The 18,889-nt window shown below is 25.0% G+C and overlaps 2 protein-coding genes across 2 annotated transcripts in view; one reads left to right on the top strand and one right to left on the bottom strand.

Moving 5' to 3' along the window:
* LOC135928644 (uncharacterized) overlaps nt 1-983 on the bottom strand; it is a 37,359-nt gene extending 36,376 nt beyond the window's left edge. Inside the window, exons 1-5 of the mRNA XM_065465099.1 lie at nt 929-983; nt 802-882; nt 420-758; nt 229-372; nt 109-155 (exon numbers count right to left, since the gene is read on the bottom strand). Of these exons, the coding sequence (XP_065321171.1) occupies nt 109-155; nt 229-372; nt 420-758; nt 802-882; nt 929-983 (666 nt within the window). The remainder of the gene's footprint in view (nt 1-108; nt 156-228; nt 373-419; nt 759-801; nt 883-928) is intronic.
* A 1,231-nt stretch (nt 984-2,214) lies between these two features.
* On the top strand, nt 2,215-8,773 carry LOC135928418 (gem-associated protein 6-like). The gene is made up of 2 exons (XM_065464878.1): nt 2,215-2,392; nt 8,286-8,773. Exons 1-2 carry the CDS (start codon nt 2,253-2,255, stop codon nt 8,653-8,655), a joined length of 510 nt encoding a protein of 169 aa, XP_065320950.1. The 5' UTR covers nt 2,215-2,252; the 3' UTR covers nt 8,656-8,773.
* Nucleotides 8,774-18,889: the final 10,116 nt, after the last annotated feature.

Genomic DNA, 18,889 nt, shown 5'->3' with positions numbered 1-18,889 from the left:
TATCGAATCAGTATCAGATTGGTTTTGTATTAATACCAAAAATATTTATTTTGATTGGTAAAAAATTTATCAATCAGCACCACCATAAAATATACTTGATTTTTATACATTTTGCAGTCTAAATTCCATGGAGTCATTGTCTAAGATGCTTTGGGCTTTTTTTTTAAAAAATAGACATTTTTAATTATAAAAATAATTTTTTATTAAAAAAATGTTATAAAAACCTACCATGGCAAAATATTTCATTTTGATCATCATTTGTAAAGCACTCTTTGTCAATTCTATGTTCCTTATTAAGATCTGAATAAAAAAATCTATCTAACAATGAATTAGATTCATTTTGGGATTGATTAAATGTGAAAGGATTTACATCTAAATATGGATTTAAACAAATAATTGATAGTAAATAAATATATTACTTTGTTTATTTGAAGTTATTGTTTCATCATCTGATAAGTTTGATTCCAAAGAATCATGAACCAAACTATCATTTAACTCATCTAAATCAGAATCATTTAATTTAATCTCATTTACAGATTCATTGTCTTCATCAATTAGAGAACTATCTTTTAGTTTTTGAAATATACTTATCTGGTTATTTGAATTTACATCCAAATTAGGATGTGAATTATAATTGTTTATATTTGTATAGTCGTTAAATATTTTGTTATTGAAAGACAGGTTATTATTATCAATTATTGAATGATTATTTATATTCTTCATAATATCCAAGGATTTTTCATTTTTGGAATAACTTGCTTGAAAATATATTATTACAAAGAATATAAATAAAATAATTACCTTCATCAATCTCGTTAATAAATTTCAAATCAGATTTATTTAATGCAGATATAGATTTATCAGATGGACAATCAGAAAACTCTTAAATTTATTATTACTTATTAAAGTAATATAATTTCTTAATTACCTGAAAGAGTTTCTGAATGTAATAAGCCTAAAGATGAATTGCTATCTTCATGCATTCGAATCATTTAAAAATCGCGCATCAACTGAAAAGCCTAATGGATAAGTGAAGAGAATGACTTATAAAGAAATAGGGCTAGTGCTAAACCTTAACCTAGTAGATAATAGTAATACTAAATTTAACTGAAAATACAATTTGATAAGATAAATAAAGTAGCTAATTTCCGTAATCCGTGATATATAGCGCATATGCCTTCTGACGTTGAATGAACAATAGAGCTACGCTAGGTTTTCCTCATTTCCATCTAATTGGAACATAAGTTAATTGGGGTGTAGAGTTAAAAAAATATGAGAAGCTCTCTACACGTTTGTAGTCAAGCCACAGTACTTGTACGCGCAACATTTTGAAAAAACGTTACAGACGTCCATAGGCCTTAAGAAAAAGAGCGGGGCAGAAAAAGAGCCTATGCCCAAGAACTGCAGTAAAAGTTAATTATTTTAAAGGTGGGTGGTGGCTGATTTTAAGTTTAAATTCTTTAGGGTAAGTCTTTATGATTGCTAATCAATATTGAGATTTAAGGTTCATAGAATCTAAAATAATGATGATTAAATAAAAAATTTGCCTGGTCAGTATGATATAGTATTATTTTTTTATTGATGATTTATCCATACAATACTGTATTACCACTTATACTTCCAAATCTTCCAAAAATTTATTTTCCAATCAGTAGCTAATTTTAATAAGAACTATCCTGTTGCATAATATAATTTAATATCATAATATACAAAGTTAATTGAAGCCTTAAACTATGACTATTTACATATACAAAAACATTCACTTAATAATATATTATTTTATTTCTACATACAAAGCCTCAAACCATCAATTACCTTAAATTGATTTACTAGATATATATATATATATATTTAAAGTTTTTGACTTATGATGCACGCGATAATTTTACTTGTGAATAAAATATACTTTTTTAACGATTGATATATATATATTTGCGTTTTATTTAAACACTAATAAAAGAATAAATTTAATCGCATTTTTATTATTATTTGGAGATATCGTTATTATTTATTCTAATGCAAGCGAAACCAGACTTATATATTCTTATCCTATTACTTATTCGTTTTAGCGCAACCAGACTTACATATTCTTATTCTACTACCGATTCTTTTTAGCGCAATTATTCTTTATTTGCATCAATTCAAAACTCTTTTACATAGGACTTCTTAGCAATTATGAATGACAGATGTCATGTTATCTCTTCTTTATGTGAGTGAGCTTAGTATGTTCAAATATTTTTAAAATTATCTGCATGTCAAATTTTTATGAAGAAATTTTAGGAATTGATCCTCTCAAATTAAATTCCTATGTTCATAAAGAAGTATTCATTATCCTCAAAAATGAAACAAAATATAATGGCAAAATATATACCATAGACCCTGTTTCAGAAAGGTTATAAATATATATTTAGTTGATATGTTATAGGAGAAAATTTCTAGCCATTCCTTAAAATAATAATAATATGATAATTTATATATATATATTGGTGTATTTAAATTTTTTTAAATGGTAAATATCCTCAATTTGATATTTAACAGAATATCATAAAGGTTTATGACAGTTTGAAATTCTTAGGGTAAGTATCCTATACTTGCTGGAATAGATGCCTGATAAAATCACATTTTTGAAAAATAAAAAATTATCACAAATAAAGGATTTAAAGTTGGAAAAATGACACTGGTGGAAGCATATATTGATGCTAATTGCCAATGTATTTTCAGAAGCATAATATAATTTATATTGAGATTTGTAATGAAAATAATTTACTTGAAATTATTAAATTTATAAATAAAAAGTTTAACCTCCTCTAATAAATACATAATCATCTAAATTCAATTCTTAAACCAATTTTTTTTAATATTAACAAATTATACTATTTTAAAAAATTTAAGAGTTTTATATGTTAAAATGACATAAATTTTTTGAAAATTATATCTTAATAAAGTATGCAACCAAGATAATTATGTGAGTAGTATAAGAATGGAATATATATTAATATAAAAAAAATTGGTTCCTGAACTTCTTTTCCAAAGAAGATTGACCCATCAATATTTTTTTATTTTATATATAAATTTTAAGTAGATTTTTTACCTTTATTTGATGTCAGAAATTTTCCTATGTTATGAGGTGTGATTTATAAATTTATATTTTTTTAAAACTCATTAAGCAAGAATATATTTTTTATATTATAAATTACAAATACAAATGAATAAAAATTTATTTTAAAAGATTTTTTTATTTTGCACATAAATTAAAATTACTAACCATATACTTCATAAACATATTTTATAAAAAATAATGGAAAATTTTGAATAACTCCTCATCTAAATAAATATAAATTATATATTTTGTAAACATGTTAAATTAAAATTTCTGAAGATGTACCATAAGAAAGTGACAATTATCATAATCGTTATTTTTTAACTTTTTCGAATTTTTTTTAGACAAATGGGTAAAATATATTTTGCAAACATGTTAAATTAAAATATCGTTGAAGATGTACCATAGGAAAGTGACAATTGTCATTTTTGAACTTTTTTCAATTTAATTGAAGAAGATAGATAAAAATATATACTGTAAACATGTTAAATCAATTTTTCAGTGATGAAAAACCTTGAAAAAATTAAAATAGCCATGTTGATAATTTTTTTGGAATATTATGAAGAAAATAAAAAAATTTCGATGTATTGTAAAAAGTGGTTAATAAGACACTACTTTATTGAAAAAATAGTGGAAACTCTTATAAAAACAGGCTTTGAAATACTAATTATAAATAAAATCAGTTTTCCAAAAATAAATAAGTATTTATAGTTTGCCACCATGAATCTTTTTCTCGAGTTCTTCTACACTAAATATTAATATAACATGTTTTACAAATAAGATTAATACTATTTGATTAAATAGAGTTTAAAAATAATTATGACTTTTATCACTTTTCTATGGCTTTTATTGAAATTTTAATTAACTAGTTTATAATTTATATTTTAACAATTTTCTTCAAAATATTCCAAAAAAATTATCAACATGGCTATTTTAATTTTTTCAAGGTTTTTCATCACTGAAAAATTGATTTAACATGTTTACAGTATATATTTTTCTATCTGCTTCAATTAAATTGAAAAAGATTCAAAAATGACGATTATGACAATTGTCACTTTTCTATGGTACATCTTCAACGATATTTTAATTTAACATGTTTGCAAAATATATTTTTACCCATTTGTCTAAAAAAAGTTTAAAAATGACGATTATGATAATTGTCACTTTCCTATGGTACATCTTCAATGAAATTTTAATTTAACATGTTTACAAAATCTATTTTTATTCATTTGCTTAAAAAAATTCAAAAAAGTTCAAAAATGACGATTATGGCAATTGTCACTTTCCTATGGTACATCTTCAATGAAATTTTAATTTAACATGTTTACAAAATATATTTTTACCCATTTGCCTTAAAAAAGTTCAAAAATGACGATTATGACAATTGTCACTTTCCTATGATACATCTTCAATGAAATTTTAATTTAACATGTTTACAAAATATATTTTTACCCATTTGCCTTAAAAAAGTTCAAAAATGACGATTATGACAATTGTCACTTTCCTATGGTACATCTTCAATGAAATTTTAATTTAACATGTTTACAAAATATATTTTTACCTATTTGCCTTAAAAAAATTCAAAAAGTTCAAAAATGACGATTATGACAATTGTCACTTTCCCATGGTACATCTTCAATCAAATTTTAATTTAACATGTTTACAAAGTATATTTTTACCCATTTGCCTTAAAAAAATTCAAAAAAGTTCAAAAATGACGATTATGACAATTGTCACTTTCCTATGGTACATCTTCAATGAGATTATAATTTAAAATGTTTACAAAATATATTTTTACCCATTTATCTTAAAATAATTCAAAAAAGTTCAAAAATGATGATTATGACAATTGTCACTTTCCTATACATCTTCAATGAAATTTTAATTTAACATGTTTACAAGATATATTTTTACCCATTTGCCTTAAAAAAGTTCAAAAATGACGATAATGACAATTGTCACTTTCCTATTGTACATCTTCAATGAAATTTTAATTTAATATGTTTGCAAAATATATTTTTACATATTTGCCATAAAAAATAAACTTCAAGTCTGAGTCGAAAAAAACGACCAAATTTCAAGTCTGAGTCGTAAAAAACGACCCAAACTTCAAGTCTGAGTCGAAAAAACGACCCATATTTTGGGTCGAGGTCGTTTTTTTCGGCTTGGACTCGGATCAAGGTCGAAAAAAACGACCCGAACTTTGGGTCGGGGTCGCGAGTCGCGGCGTTTTAACAACACTATCCAGTACAGTTAATTTGCATCCACTGTTTAGCAGTAAAATTTACCCTACTGTCAGGGCCCATTTAATTAAAGAGGTATTATTGTATCTCTTATGGATAAGCCAGGATCCACTGATTGACAGTATTTTACATAGATTATTGGTAAGAATAGAGAAATAAGAAAATATATAATTAATAAATAGTGTGCTTATCTTTTTAGATAATTTGTTTCAATAGATTAGTTAATATTATGGTAATCATTATTTATAGGTTTTAAAATGATTATATAAATATGAATTCATAGTTGTAACAAAATCAAGTATATTTGATGGTAAATCTAGAAATAAAATTAATAAATGATTATAAAAAAAATTTATTTATTTATTCTGTGAAAGTTAATATGGTGTATCATTGCATTTAATCATTAATAGTTTATTATCATATTAATTACATATTAATCTTGTAAATTTCGCAGACGATAATTTTTTCCAGTGAGTCCTTAATTCTTCCATCAAGTTTATTCTGAAATCTGGGTATATATTTGCATACCATAATAATATTAGCACAGAGTTTTCCATATGATTTATAAATTGAAATACTAGCTAAATTGAATGAATGTTGAATTTGGTATGGTGATTACCATTGAATTGATTACACTATAATCATTTTTATTACAAATATTTTTTAAAATAACCCTTTCGCTAAATTTGATTAACGTTTTTTGAGGATTATTATGATATGCAAAAGCCATATTTTATTATACAGATTTTATTTCCTCCAACCCTTATGAAATTTAAAAAAATGGAATCTCCTATATTTTAAAATTGTTGAACCTTTGTTTTGTCATGATTTCACCCCTAAGGGTTTCCCAGTGCCAGCTGATCAATAAAGATTAATTTATTTAAATCACCCTAATTTTTTTAAAAAGTGATTTACATCAATATTTTATTAATATAATTCGAATTACTAAATTTATTCAAAATACTTAATATAATGTAAAACAAAAACCTATATCATTTCAGAATTAAATAATTTTTATATGAAAAATACTAAATTGTACTAGTAAGTATTACATATTAGATTTTAAAAAAAATTCTTGATTTATTTAGATTTTCATTGTTTTAATTTTTGACATAATTTATAATTATATAATTCTAATCTCAATGTAGTATGAAATTATTTAATATTCTAAATATAAAACCTAAGCTAAGATAATTAATGTAGTATCTGTTTTTCTTTACAATAAAAAAAATAATTTGTTTGTTAAATTAAAAAATGATTTTAATAATAATATATTAATAATGATCAGCAATATTCACATCCTAGACATTGGTATTTGAATTTAATTGTGTAAAAGAAAACTAGTTTTGAGGGGGGATTTTTAATTTTTGGGACATACTAAACAATTGACAAAACAAATATTCAAAATTATTTTTAATTAAGGGAATGTAACGAATACTACCTTAATATTTCAAATTCGGCAAATATATCAGGAAAAATGGGAAATAACAATAGCTAAAATAATAATAAACCTCTATTATTTTATTAGTCAAAAAAATAATATTTTAAATTTGGTTTAACAGTTATTTGAGTACATTCATAATATTATTCGTTTTAGAAAATATTGAATGATTTTCTTTCTGATTTACTGATATCGACTACTTACATTTTTTTAAATATGCACATATCGAATTTTTCATTTAGAGTCGACTTTTTATTTGACAAAATATCAAATTATCTCATGACTTATCAATATATATATTTTTTAGAAACTTCCTGACCAAGTCTCCTGTATTTTATTTGCAAGGTAATATTATAATAAGGTTTAAAAAATGATTGTAGGAATCCGAATCTGTATTTCTCTAGCATTAGAATTTATATCAAATCAAAAAAATCACAAATTTTGCTACCCTAATGCCAACTGACTGTTCTGGTGCCTTATCGTATAAACACACCGATTCGTTGCCTCATAAGTTCTAATTTTTTTTTTTGAAAATGAAAATCTATTTTCAATTATATTTTTTGAAGCATCCATAATAAAAAAATATGTTTCTGTCTGAATTTCTATTTAGAATCATAATAGGGCCATCATATCATTCATAGTCACATTCTTTTTCTAATTATGCTTTTTGAACATTTTGACTAAAGTTGGAGACTGCAAAATGTAAATTTTTCTCCACGGTTTTTCGGCAATTTTTATTTCTAGACCTGTTGCACGAGGTTCGAATTTTCAAAAACTCATAAAAATTTTATGCATCACATTTAGATATTCAGCAATAATTTTGATAATTTAATTATATTTATTTATTTTGTTTTATAAATGGCATAAGAAAATGAATATTAAGATTTTTTTTAAAAAAAACCTTTCTTATTTAGAGTCTAAATTAATATATTTTCATTTGTTTAATAATTTTGGAAAACCCAAGAGTATATTAACACCATATTTAAATTACTCAAACTATTTTTGTCTTTTGCTTCTGCCATACAATTCCAAATAGAGAGGATAGAAAGAGAAAAAGTTTATATTAATATTTTTTCAATATAGAATAATTTGAACTTCCATTTGCTTAAGTACTTTCATTAATACCAGCTTCCGGTCACTTTATTTATCAATTTATAGATAATTATTTTTTTACAAACATTGACCACAGGTGCATATTTAATATTTATTAGTTTGCCTAAAATAGGATTTTCTTTAAAGATTACTTGATTAATAAAAAAAATTGTAGGATTTAACTAATTTTGGTAACATTTTATAGTTTTTGGTGACAAATGTTTTGTTTACGCTATTTTATAAATAATTTTTCCAAGTTTACGGATACGACCCTTATAAATTATAAAAAACGTATATATATAATAAAAAGGGGCCAATCTTTTGGAAGTAATTTTCCTGGGGAGGTGGAATGGTTGTATAATTTTTAATTGAATAAATGATAATTTTAATTTAAATATTTTTATTGCAGTGTTATAGCAGTCGATGACCAAGATAAATCCCAAACTAAAATCTACTGTTTTCCGGGTCATGCTGTGGCATCTATAGAAATAAAAAGAGAACTAACTAGTCACGAGATTAAAGAATTAGAACTAATCTTCGAGCCAAGCTTAGCTACAAATTACAGCGAAAGTGAGATCGACGATCGCAGAACTCAAGTTGAAACGTTTTTAAAAAGTCGTATGATCCCTGTTTCATTTATCGGCTCACACTGTGAAACCTTTTCACTTTTTGACGGGATATTATTGATTCAACCACCTTATGATATTGATAATTGCCAAAGTGAAAATCTGATCGTTTTAAAGCAGATTCAAAGAATGATGAAAGAATTAAAGCTATAAATAACTTTAAATTATTACGCTTATAATATAAATTTTTAAAATTATTTCTACTATTATATATATTGTATCATAAACTTATAAGATAAATATAGTGTATAAATAAATCTATTATTTTTTTGGTGATGGCCTTAAATGTATATTGAATTATCATATTTAATATATGGAAATTCACATTCATTGAAAATTTTAATCATGATTTAACTGAAAGAAAATTATTGGTATAATTTAAATAAAATATCTGGAGTGAGAAAAAATGCTTACCATTTAAAAAATTCGACTAGGCCTGAAAAATTACAATACAATACCGGGCTTTAAAAAATGTTTTATAACTAGTTGGAATCGCATTTTGCTACTCATATATTCAATTTCCTTTTTAAACAATTTGCAATATACAGTTAAAATTTTTGAAAATGACTAAATTTCAAAAATCTAGGCCATAAGTCCAGCTGGGATTTAAAAAACTCGGACCGAATCAAATATTTTTTTTAAAATCGACTGGGCTTTACTTTAATTTAAATAGAAATTTATTAAATCCAGATCAGTCCTAAAAATTAGACCTTTGCAGGTTTTTGATTTAAATTTAATTAGGTAAGGAGGATATTTGAAGAATTCAAGAAGACATAATTGGTATTGAATAAATATTCCGATATTATAAAAACAATAAAAATTGCATACTTTTAAACAATATAAAATTAAAGTTTTCATAGCTATAGTTGGTGCGAAAGTATTTATCTGGCACAGCTTTTAGGTTATATGGATTTCAGTATAATTCTATCCCTAAAAGTATATTTTATTTGGTAATAAATAAATATAGAAGCCTTGTCTCTATATGCAATTAGCATTTGATTGAATTGAATAAAGATCCATTGATGAACATTGTGTTTTTACAAATTTTCAATAAAAATGGAAAATATTTCTATGAGCTGACTGTTTTATTTCAAAAAAATATTACCCCCTCCCCCAATAAACAGTTTCCCTCACCCACAACTTAAAATTCCTGTCTACGGGTCTGTCAGGGCGAATTTAGTTACACTTCTGATTTCTATTATAACTAAAATTTTTCCAAATATATTTAAAACATTCAATTGCTAAAATAATTTTAAAAAATTCAAAAGTGACGATTATATGATAATTTTCAATTTTGTAAATTAATTTATCACTGAAATTTTACCAAAATATATTTAAAATATTGATTTTAAACTAGGTTAAAAATTTTAAAATGACTATTATGTATGACTATTGTAACCATTATATGCATATCGGGAAATTATAACAAAATTTATTTAAAATTTTTTTTAAAATTATTTTCGCCAAATAATAAATAATAAAGTTTTAAAATGTATTTTTTTATGTCGTTTTGCAACTTTACACCCAGAATAAAATAAAATCTGTTACTGATTTAAAAATATTTCACTATATATTATAAAAATTAATCTCCAATTTAATTAATATTTTTTGTGTAATTTCAAATTTTTGATTTAGTTTTACTTGTCTGTCATTTTGCATAGTTTAGCAATAATTTTAGTATTTAGTAATGCCGATATTCAAGTGATATCCGTGGAGTCACATGATTGGCTTGTTCAACTGATAATTGCACTTAGACTAACCTACTTTTGATATTGAAGAAATAATTTTTGTACTGATTATTTATCTTATAGTGCTAATATCTTTGAATTCCGAAATTTACTTATAAGGACATCAATTCATTACGATCATTTTAAGGTTAACATCCTTTAAACTTAAAATTAGTGATTTCAGCATCTTTATACTAAGGAAATGGGTGGCTTGGCATTCCTCTTTAATTAGCTTCCTTAGCTAGACTTTTATAATCTAGAGGGTCTTAAGAGCTTATAGCAAAACAACGCATTACTCTACCAAATCCTCTTTCTGTCCTAGCTTTAGAAGAATAGAAAAACAGATTATCCTTCTTTTGGTTATTTGCATTGAACACAAAGCCTTTAATTATTAAATTTAGTAAAATATCTGAGATTGCTTTGGAAGGGGGGGGGAATTCATGTAGGATTATCAGCGTCTACATGATGGGATATTCGCTATATGTAAACCCCCCTCAAAAATCAATACCTAGCCCCCCCCCTCCCCAGAGTTGTTAAAGTAGCGGGCTATCTTTTTTGGTAGCTATAGCTAATAGCCGCTACTTTTTTTTAAAATTATTTAATTTTTTAGCACGCTACTTTTTTTAAAAGTAGCTAAGTAGCGCGCTACTTTTAAAAAATATAATGAATGTAAGTATAAACATGAAAATTTAAATATAATATCATAATTAATTATAATTTTTATAATTTATTATTTAATTTTGAAATTTAAATATATTTTTAATTTATATTTATAATCTGTGTTAATAATCTAAAATGGCATCTCCCATGGATATCCAAATCCTTGAAAGTGATTCAGACATGGAAGATTTAATGGAAGAAAATGTACTTAATAGCTCTAATAACGATTTCCCATTCCCTAGATTTGAAAAATTTTTTTAAACAAATATTAAAACAAAATCTGGATTCAAATTCCTGTGCTTAAAATGTAAAAAAAATATATCATCAAATCAATCGAGTAGCTATAACCTGAACACCTAAAGGTAAATTGTTATTTTTACATTATAATATTATTTATTTTATTAGACAGTTCACGCCAATTGCTATAAGGAAATAGAGAAACATATAAAAAATTTTGGTGTAAGAGAATCTTCATTCAAAAAGACAAATACTATCCAAACCAAATTAACTGATAATAAATATGCCAATATTTCACAAAAATTGGCTGATAAAGTAATTGTTGATTTTATTATTGACACAGTTCAGCCATTGTCCTTGGTTGATAATCCATCATTTACTATGATGATTAAAACTTTATCCCCTGGCACAACAGTTTTATGTCGCCAGACACTTATGAATAAAATAGCCGACAACTTCAACGTGATGAAAGATGCTCTAATAGTAGAGTTATCAGATATATCTTATGTATGTACACCGGCAGATAGTTGGACACATAACAGAAGGTAAAAACTTATTTATATTTATAAATTGATCTGATTAAATATTTTTAGAGCTTCCTTGCCCTCAAGTGCTAGTGTCGAGAGATTATTTAGCAAAGCAAAGCTTATACTTTCTGATCGTCACTCTAGACTTGGGGATGATAATATTGAAATGATATTATTATTAAAATGCAACAAATTAAAATAAATATTTATTTATATTGCTTATTTTTTTTATAATCTAAACTAACTATATTTTTATATTTATAAATGTTGATTTTTATATATTATTTATTATACATTTACATTATAAGCAAAAAAAAATAAAAAAAATTTGTTTCATTTGTTTCTAAAATTTTTTTTATAAAAAGTAGCTAAAGCTAATAGCTATAGCGGTAGCGCGCTATTTTTAAAAATAGCGTTTAATAACTCTGCCCCCCCCCCTTCCCTAAAAAATATCGCCTTAGGCGGTGATATTTCTACATTATAAATTATACCTTTATAATTATAATACTCCCTTAATAAATTTTAAAAAGAATAATTTAAATTATTAATGCTCTACTAACAACTATCAAAATATTGTGAACATAAAAGAGTTATTTTTTAGAACATGAATTCAATTTAAAAACTCACATTTACAATGAATGCATTATTATAGTATATTGTTTAGATGAATATGGGTTTATAGATAGAATCTCTAACCTTTTTAAATTAATTTCAATAGGATAGCAGAAACTGATTCAGAAATTGTTTTATTTGGAAAATGATTGTGTGCGATATATAGATTTGGTCAATGTTTAGCAAAATTAATGTTTTATATTAGGTCTATAATAAAGGTATTAATGTTTACAGCAATACATTTTGCCCTATTTCATCTATCAGTTTAATAGATAATCTTCTAATAAATTTATGCTATCCCGAGTCTACTCCCTTCAAAAAAAATTGGTTGCAAACTGTTCCTACCCACACCTCTCATGTAGAATTATTCATGTATTACCGAGTTTCCTTCAGCCTTAAATTCTGATTATGTCGATTCATCTGAGAATTTCAAAATAAAATTATTTTTTTTAGATTTTTCATCAAGATTCCTATTCATTCCTCTTATTTCTAATATTTTTGCACACTCTGAAAACAATATTTTTTATTAGATATATTTAGATTTTTATAACGTTATCATTTTTTGTTATAAACAGAGACATGGAATGGAACTTTGAGTAAATCTATAGAACGGAACAGGAACGGTCTCAGAAGTTCCTAAAAATAAATTTCATTTCCATAAATTAAAAAAATAAAAATTTTTAATCCATTTAACAAATGCATATATTAAGTCCTTTTTGTTTTATAATAATAATAATTAATAATCATATTGAACTATACAATACTAGCAAAGTAATAACAATTAACAAACAAGTAGTAAATTAAAAGGTTAAAAGATGGGGAAACATTTTTATCAAGTTTAAAAATTTTATTTAACTATTTTTTTGTATAAAATTAATTTTTTTCTTGTTAAATAAAATTTTAACTGGACAATTTTATTTTTCATAATAATAAATCATCCAAATGCCGACATTGTGAAAAGATAAAAAAAAAACTTAGCATATTTACAAAAAAGATGATATTTTCACCTATAAAAAGTTTTCGAGGTCTAGATGAATCAAAAAATTTGCTAGAATACTGGGAATTCAATAAAATAATATATCCTATCCTGTATGAATTGATCCAAATCGTATTAGCAACTCCATGGAGCCACGTAAGTGTTGAACGTTGTTTTTCGACACTAACCATAAAGAACCAATAATGATATTCTTTTAGAAAATATATTATTGCTTTGATGTAATAATTGATTAATTCAATGATTAAATAAAGATAAATTAAAAATATGTAGATTTAGAAAATATATTGATTGGAACCGGAACGAAGCAATTTTTTGACCGGAGAGGGAAGGTAAAAATTCCTTTGTTACGGATCCCTGGTTATAAATAATATAATAATTTATAATAAATTTTGTTCATTTGGTATTACATTTATTTATATTTGTTTTGTATTAACCATATATCAAATATGCAATATTTTGAAATAAAGAATAATAAATTTTAAAAGAATATGATAAAAATTTTAAAAAGCGAATCATGCGAATAATACAATTACGAATAAAAAATTATATGGTTACTTTGAACGAGTTGAATAATTCACTATTAGATTCAGTATCTATGTATATTATAAGTCTACGACTAAACTAAAACCCATAATTCTGATAAGGAAGTCTATATTATATGTATTATATTTTAAATGTTACATTATTTTTTTTAAATATAATTTTAATATCTTAAATTAACTATTTTATGAAATATAATGAAATTTATGCAAAGGTAAAGGCGTAAAATATAATAAATATTTATAAAAATGAGAGATAATCGGGTTTTTGTCTTTTTCGAGAGTATTTTTATAACTTTAAAATTACAAATAAAAATCCATAAGATGGGGTAACAGTAACAAAAATGAAGTTGATTTTTAAATATTATGCTAAGCATGATAAATTATCCCCATTTTACATTTTTATGATTATTTACATTGAGAAACTTTAAAATAAAATAATAGTTTCTTTAGCTTTTTTACCCTAAATGGACTGCTGAGTCAAAAACGAAGAACAGGGTTAGAGTTTTCATCGATTTTTTAAATTTGATATAATTAAAGCCACGTATAAAAGCGATTCTTCAAAAAAAAGATATTCAATTTGACCATTTAGTGAACCAATGAGGAAAAAACTTGAAAAGCATGGCTTAAGAGTTTTTTTAATTTTTTTTATAGTTATAACCATGTAGAATGCTTCCTATAAAAATTATAAAAGTGTGCTCACATCCGTAAAACTTGAAAAACAAGAGTATAGACTTTTCATATAAAATTTTAAGTAGTTCTTAGGAAAAATATCTATATTATATCCTTCAGTGGACGGGTATCTATATTATATCCTTCGGTGGACGGGGAGTGAAAAACTAGAGGAAAAATTGAAAAGCAAAACTAAAGAGTTATTTAGTTTATATCATCGCTCATATGTCATGCCCATCTGTTTCACACATTTTAAATTTAAGATGATGATCAGTGTCTAAATTGGATTTATAATATAAATTTCAAAATTTTAAATTTTGATTTCGAAATTATATATTAAAATTTAATTAAATATAAGAAATTAATTATAAATTAATATTTAATTATAAAATAGAGCCAAGTGTACCACTTGATAACTCTTAGTTCAACATTACTTTCTAAGATAATTATTATTTTTTTCAAAAATCTTAAAATTTATTATAAAATTTAGAAAATATATCGCATATAATATCCTGTCTTTATCAGTTAGAAAATACTTTAATATGATTTGAGAATTCTAGTATCCTTTTATTTCTTAAAAAATAATAATTATAAAATAAATAAACTTTAAAAATGTTATAAAAATGAAACATGAATATTATACTATATACATTATTATATATATACACATTCAAAAAGTAATTCGTGATAATGGCTAAATATTTTGATTATGTTTGTAACGCTAAATTTGGCATAAATATTGTGTTTATTTAATAAATAATTGTTAATATATAAATATAACAACTTGACTAAAATATGACATGAGTATTAAAAATATATAGACTCAATAATTCACCGACAAAACAACATAAAAAATGATCAAGATATCAATTCCTAAATAATTTTATGTTTAAAAAAAATTAATATCAGAGTCGAGTTCTATAAAGCTTTTGGTTGAGTATTTTGTAAGGCGAAGAAATTTTAAATGTTTTTACTACATGTTTGGCAGCGAAAGTGGTATTTTGTATACCCGTTTTAAGCGGGGATGTGTGCTCCTTAGTCATATTAGCTACAGCTATTTTAAGAGATGGTGAACAAGTTTGCTTTATATAACGAGAAATGGTCTTGACTATCGGCGATTTATTATAATCGGCAGGAATGTTTTTACACGATAAGTGTCTATTCAGTTGTGGCATTCGGTTTTTTGTCCTTACGTTACTCTTCTTATTTCTATCCAGATGATCAAGTGCACCCTTGTCAAGACGATGTGGAGAAAGGAAAGCGATAATCTTGCTATTCAGTCTGCCGATATTTCTTAATTGCTCCAACGGCATTGCCATCGATTTGACTTTATTGTAAGTAAATGGCTTCAGGGTCAAATCATTGTGTACAAAATTTAGGCATTTCAAAGTTTTGCCTAAATTGGGGTGATCAGCTTTGAAAGATCGAATCAAAGGAGTGTCAGATAGGGATGAGCTATTCTTGTCCGTGACAGTAGTGTTTGTAGTATTCGTTTGCGATATTAAAGCTATATCTTTGTCGATGCCTGAGTAGTTGTTTGTTTTATTGGTATCATTCATACCAGTTAAATTGATATTGTTACCAGTTTGGTTAACCGAATAACTTAACATAGGTTTGGAACTGTTATTCGATGAATGAGAATCGTTTGATGACTTCTGTAATATCGGACTTATCATATTAATAGTAGATGATAAACGATTCTCGAATTTATGAATAGGGGAAAGGTGAAATATATCAGATTCAGATTTATTCATATTTTTATCATTGTTTCTAATCCCAAAATGATCATTCACAGCGGGAAGTTCGTCAGTTTCATCATATAGGTTATTAGAAGTTTTAATAAATAGCGACTGACCATTTGTTTTAGTCGTTTGAGGGAAAGATATATCTGAGGTAGTTGGCAAAAAATGTGTTGGAAGTGTTGAAAATTTTTTGCTCTTAATTTGCAGGCTCCTTAACAACGAAGCAGATAATTTAAGATCAATCGAGACAACTTTTTTGCCCATTTGGCCTTTAGCTGTTATGTCTTTCTGTTCTTGATGCATGTTAAGAAATGTAGACTTTTGAAATGAAATCTGATTTTGGCTTTCAGCGTGAAATTGAGAAAAACATTTCTTATTAAAACCACCCTTCCATTTATTACAATTTATTTGATTATCAGTAAATTCTAATTTTTTTCTAACACCATTAGATATCGTCGCTATAGAATTGCCAGCGTTCTTATCAATCAAATTTTTGTCTGATAGAAAGTTTTCAGGTTTTTTTTTGTAAGTCGATCGTAGGTTTTGTTCCAAAAACTCTCTAATCTCATTTTGCAGTCTTTTTCTTTTGGAGAAAAAGGGATCCCGTTTTTTTAAAAGTTTATTTGAATCATCGTTTTCGGTGCAAACCTTATTGAGGCTTAGGTGATTAAATTTCATGGAAGTAGCGAACACTAATGACGAATTATTGCCATTATTATTTACATAAACAGCGTGTTTATCGTGCTTGGGTGAATTAATATGAATATCATTGATGCAATCATAAGTCCTAAAAAATGAGCTTTTATTATTTCTAAGTTTCGAGTCGATAACATTGATTGGCATTTTGTCTTTAAATGAGCTTTTAAAACTTGAGCGACCAGAAGTAATTCTTCTTCCTATTGGATTTTCATAAGATTCGCTTTTGCTATTCTTCTGATAATTTGCCTATTTAAAAAAATAGGATTATAAATGCTAAATCTTCTTAACAATCATATAAGATTGAAAATAATTTAATTATACCCCGTTGATCAATTGTTTTCTAGCAAGATCTTTGGAATTAAATCTAGCCATCATTTTTGTAAAACCGTCACGTTGGCTGTTATTGATACCCCCATCATAATTTGGATTAATGGCACAAGTGTAATGATAATATCTGTAATAAATTAGCATGCCTATCCAGCCTGTTGATTTTTATTGTAATAAATTATATACATTTTTTAAAAATTATATTGAATAATGTAATTCTTTTTTTATTTTGTAATAAATAAAAACCTGGGTCATTTGTCAAATCGATCGCGATTAAGCCAGCCTTTTGATTTTCTCAAAATTTTGCATATAAACTAAGGTTCGTGTTGTAACCTATTTTTTTTATGAATTTTAGCCTCCTAGCTATTCTACTTATAGGGGGTAGAAACAGAAAATCTTTTTTATATATCGGTTTTTATTTAATTACGAATTCATCAAAAACTACACACTTAAAAATATTTAGTATTCTATTTAATATTTTTAGAATAAATTTAAAAAATCAAAATAATATTCTTAAAATTTTTTGGGCATCTTTTTTCAGAACAATATTTAAAAACCTCATACAGAAAAATGGGTGGCGCCGATTTTAATAAGATTTTAAACAAACATTGCTAATAGTATTTTAATGAGCCTTTATGACATCATAAGCAAAATCGCTAAAAACTAGTTTAAAAAAAGGAGGAATATTTTTTTATACTATTCCTACATGATATTAAATATTATATGATCTAAAAAGTTATTGTCACAGTGACTGGCCTGTGAGTGAGGTTTTGGGCAGACTGTGCAGGTCCTTAACATAATATGGTAGGTCCTTTTATTGGTTGATTTTCATCTATCATCAATCTGCATATTTTAACCTTAATTTAGTAGCTAGCCGACCTCTTCAAATTTTGATTAATATTTGTAGGGAAGTTATATATGTTCTAGTTAAATCAAAACGAAATTTTAGCTCATTTGGAATTATTGAGATAATTGGAATTGAAGGTACAAAAATCGGCCTTTTTACCTTTTACTGATGCTAAATAATTAGTTTAAAATTAATAGTCCGAATACTGAATCTAATATTAATAACTAAGTCAATATTTGATAATTATGAGGGTAACATTATAATTAATTTTTTTAAACATTGGTCTTCTCATTCCATTCGAAATTTGATATTTCGAATATATTATGAACTTCAATTTTTCAAATTTATTTTTCTAATGATTTCTTCAGGTAATTTAAAAAATATTATAAATAATGTATAAAAACTTATAGAGGTCGCTATATATGGATGTTTCAATGCGATAAAAGCTTTTTTTTTTATCGAAATTTGTTTTAAGGCATTATAATTTATTTAGGAGTGATATCATGAATATTGAAAAAAATTTTCCATATTTTTAGAATAAAATTAATATAATTTTAAATGTACCTGACTCGCTGGTTATAAGAACCTATTATATTTTATTAAATTTGTTCAGGTATTGATAACCTCAGAATTATTTTAAATATAAATATTATTATAATGCCTTAGAGACATAAATTAATTCATGTTGAAGATATAAGATTGATATATAATTTACGATTCCGTTAATAGATGATTACTTTTGGATAATGTTGAATTTTAAGTAATGCAAATTGATTATTTTGAAAAATAATATATAGTTAG

This window comes from Gordionus sp. m RMFG-2023, chromosome 4, assembly GCF_954871325.1.
Source record: "Gordionus sp. m RMFG-2023 chromosome 4, tfGorSpeb1-WG-v2, whole genome shotgun sequence".
NCBI lineage: Eukaryota > Metazoa > Nematomorpha > Gordioida > Chordodea > Parachordodidae > Gordionus > Gordionus sp. m RMFG-2023.
This window is presented reverse-complemented; position numbering and strand designations above follow the sequence as displayed.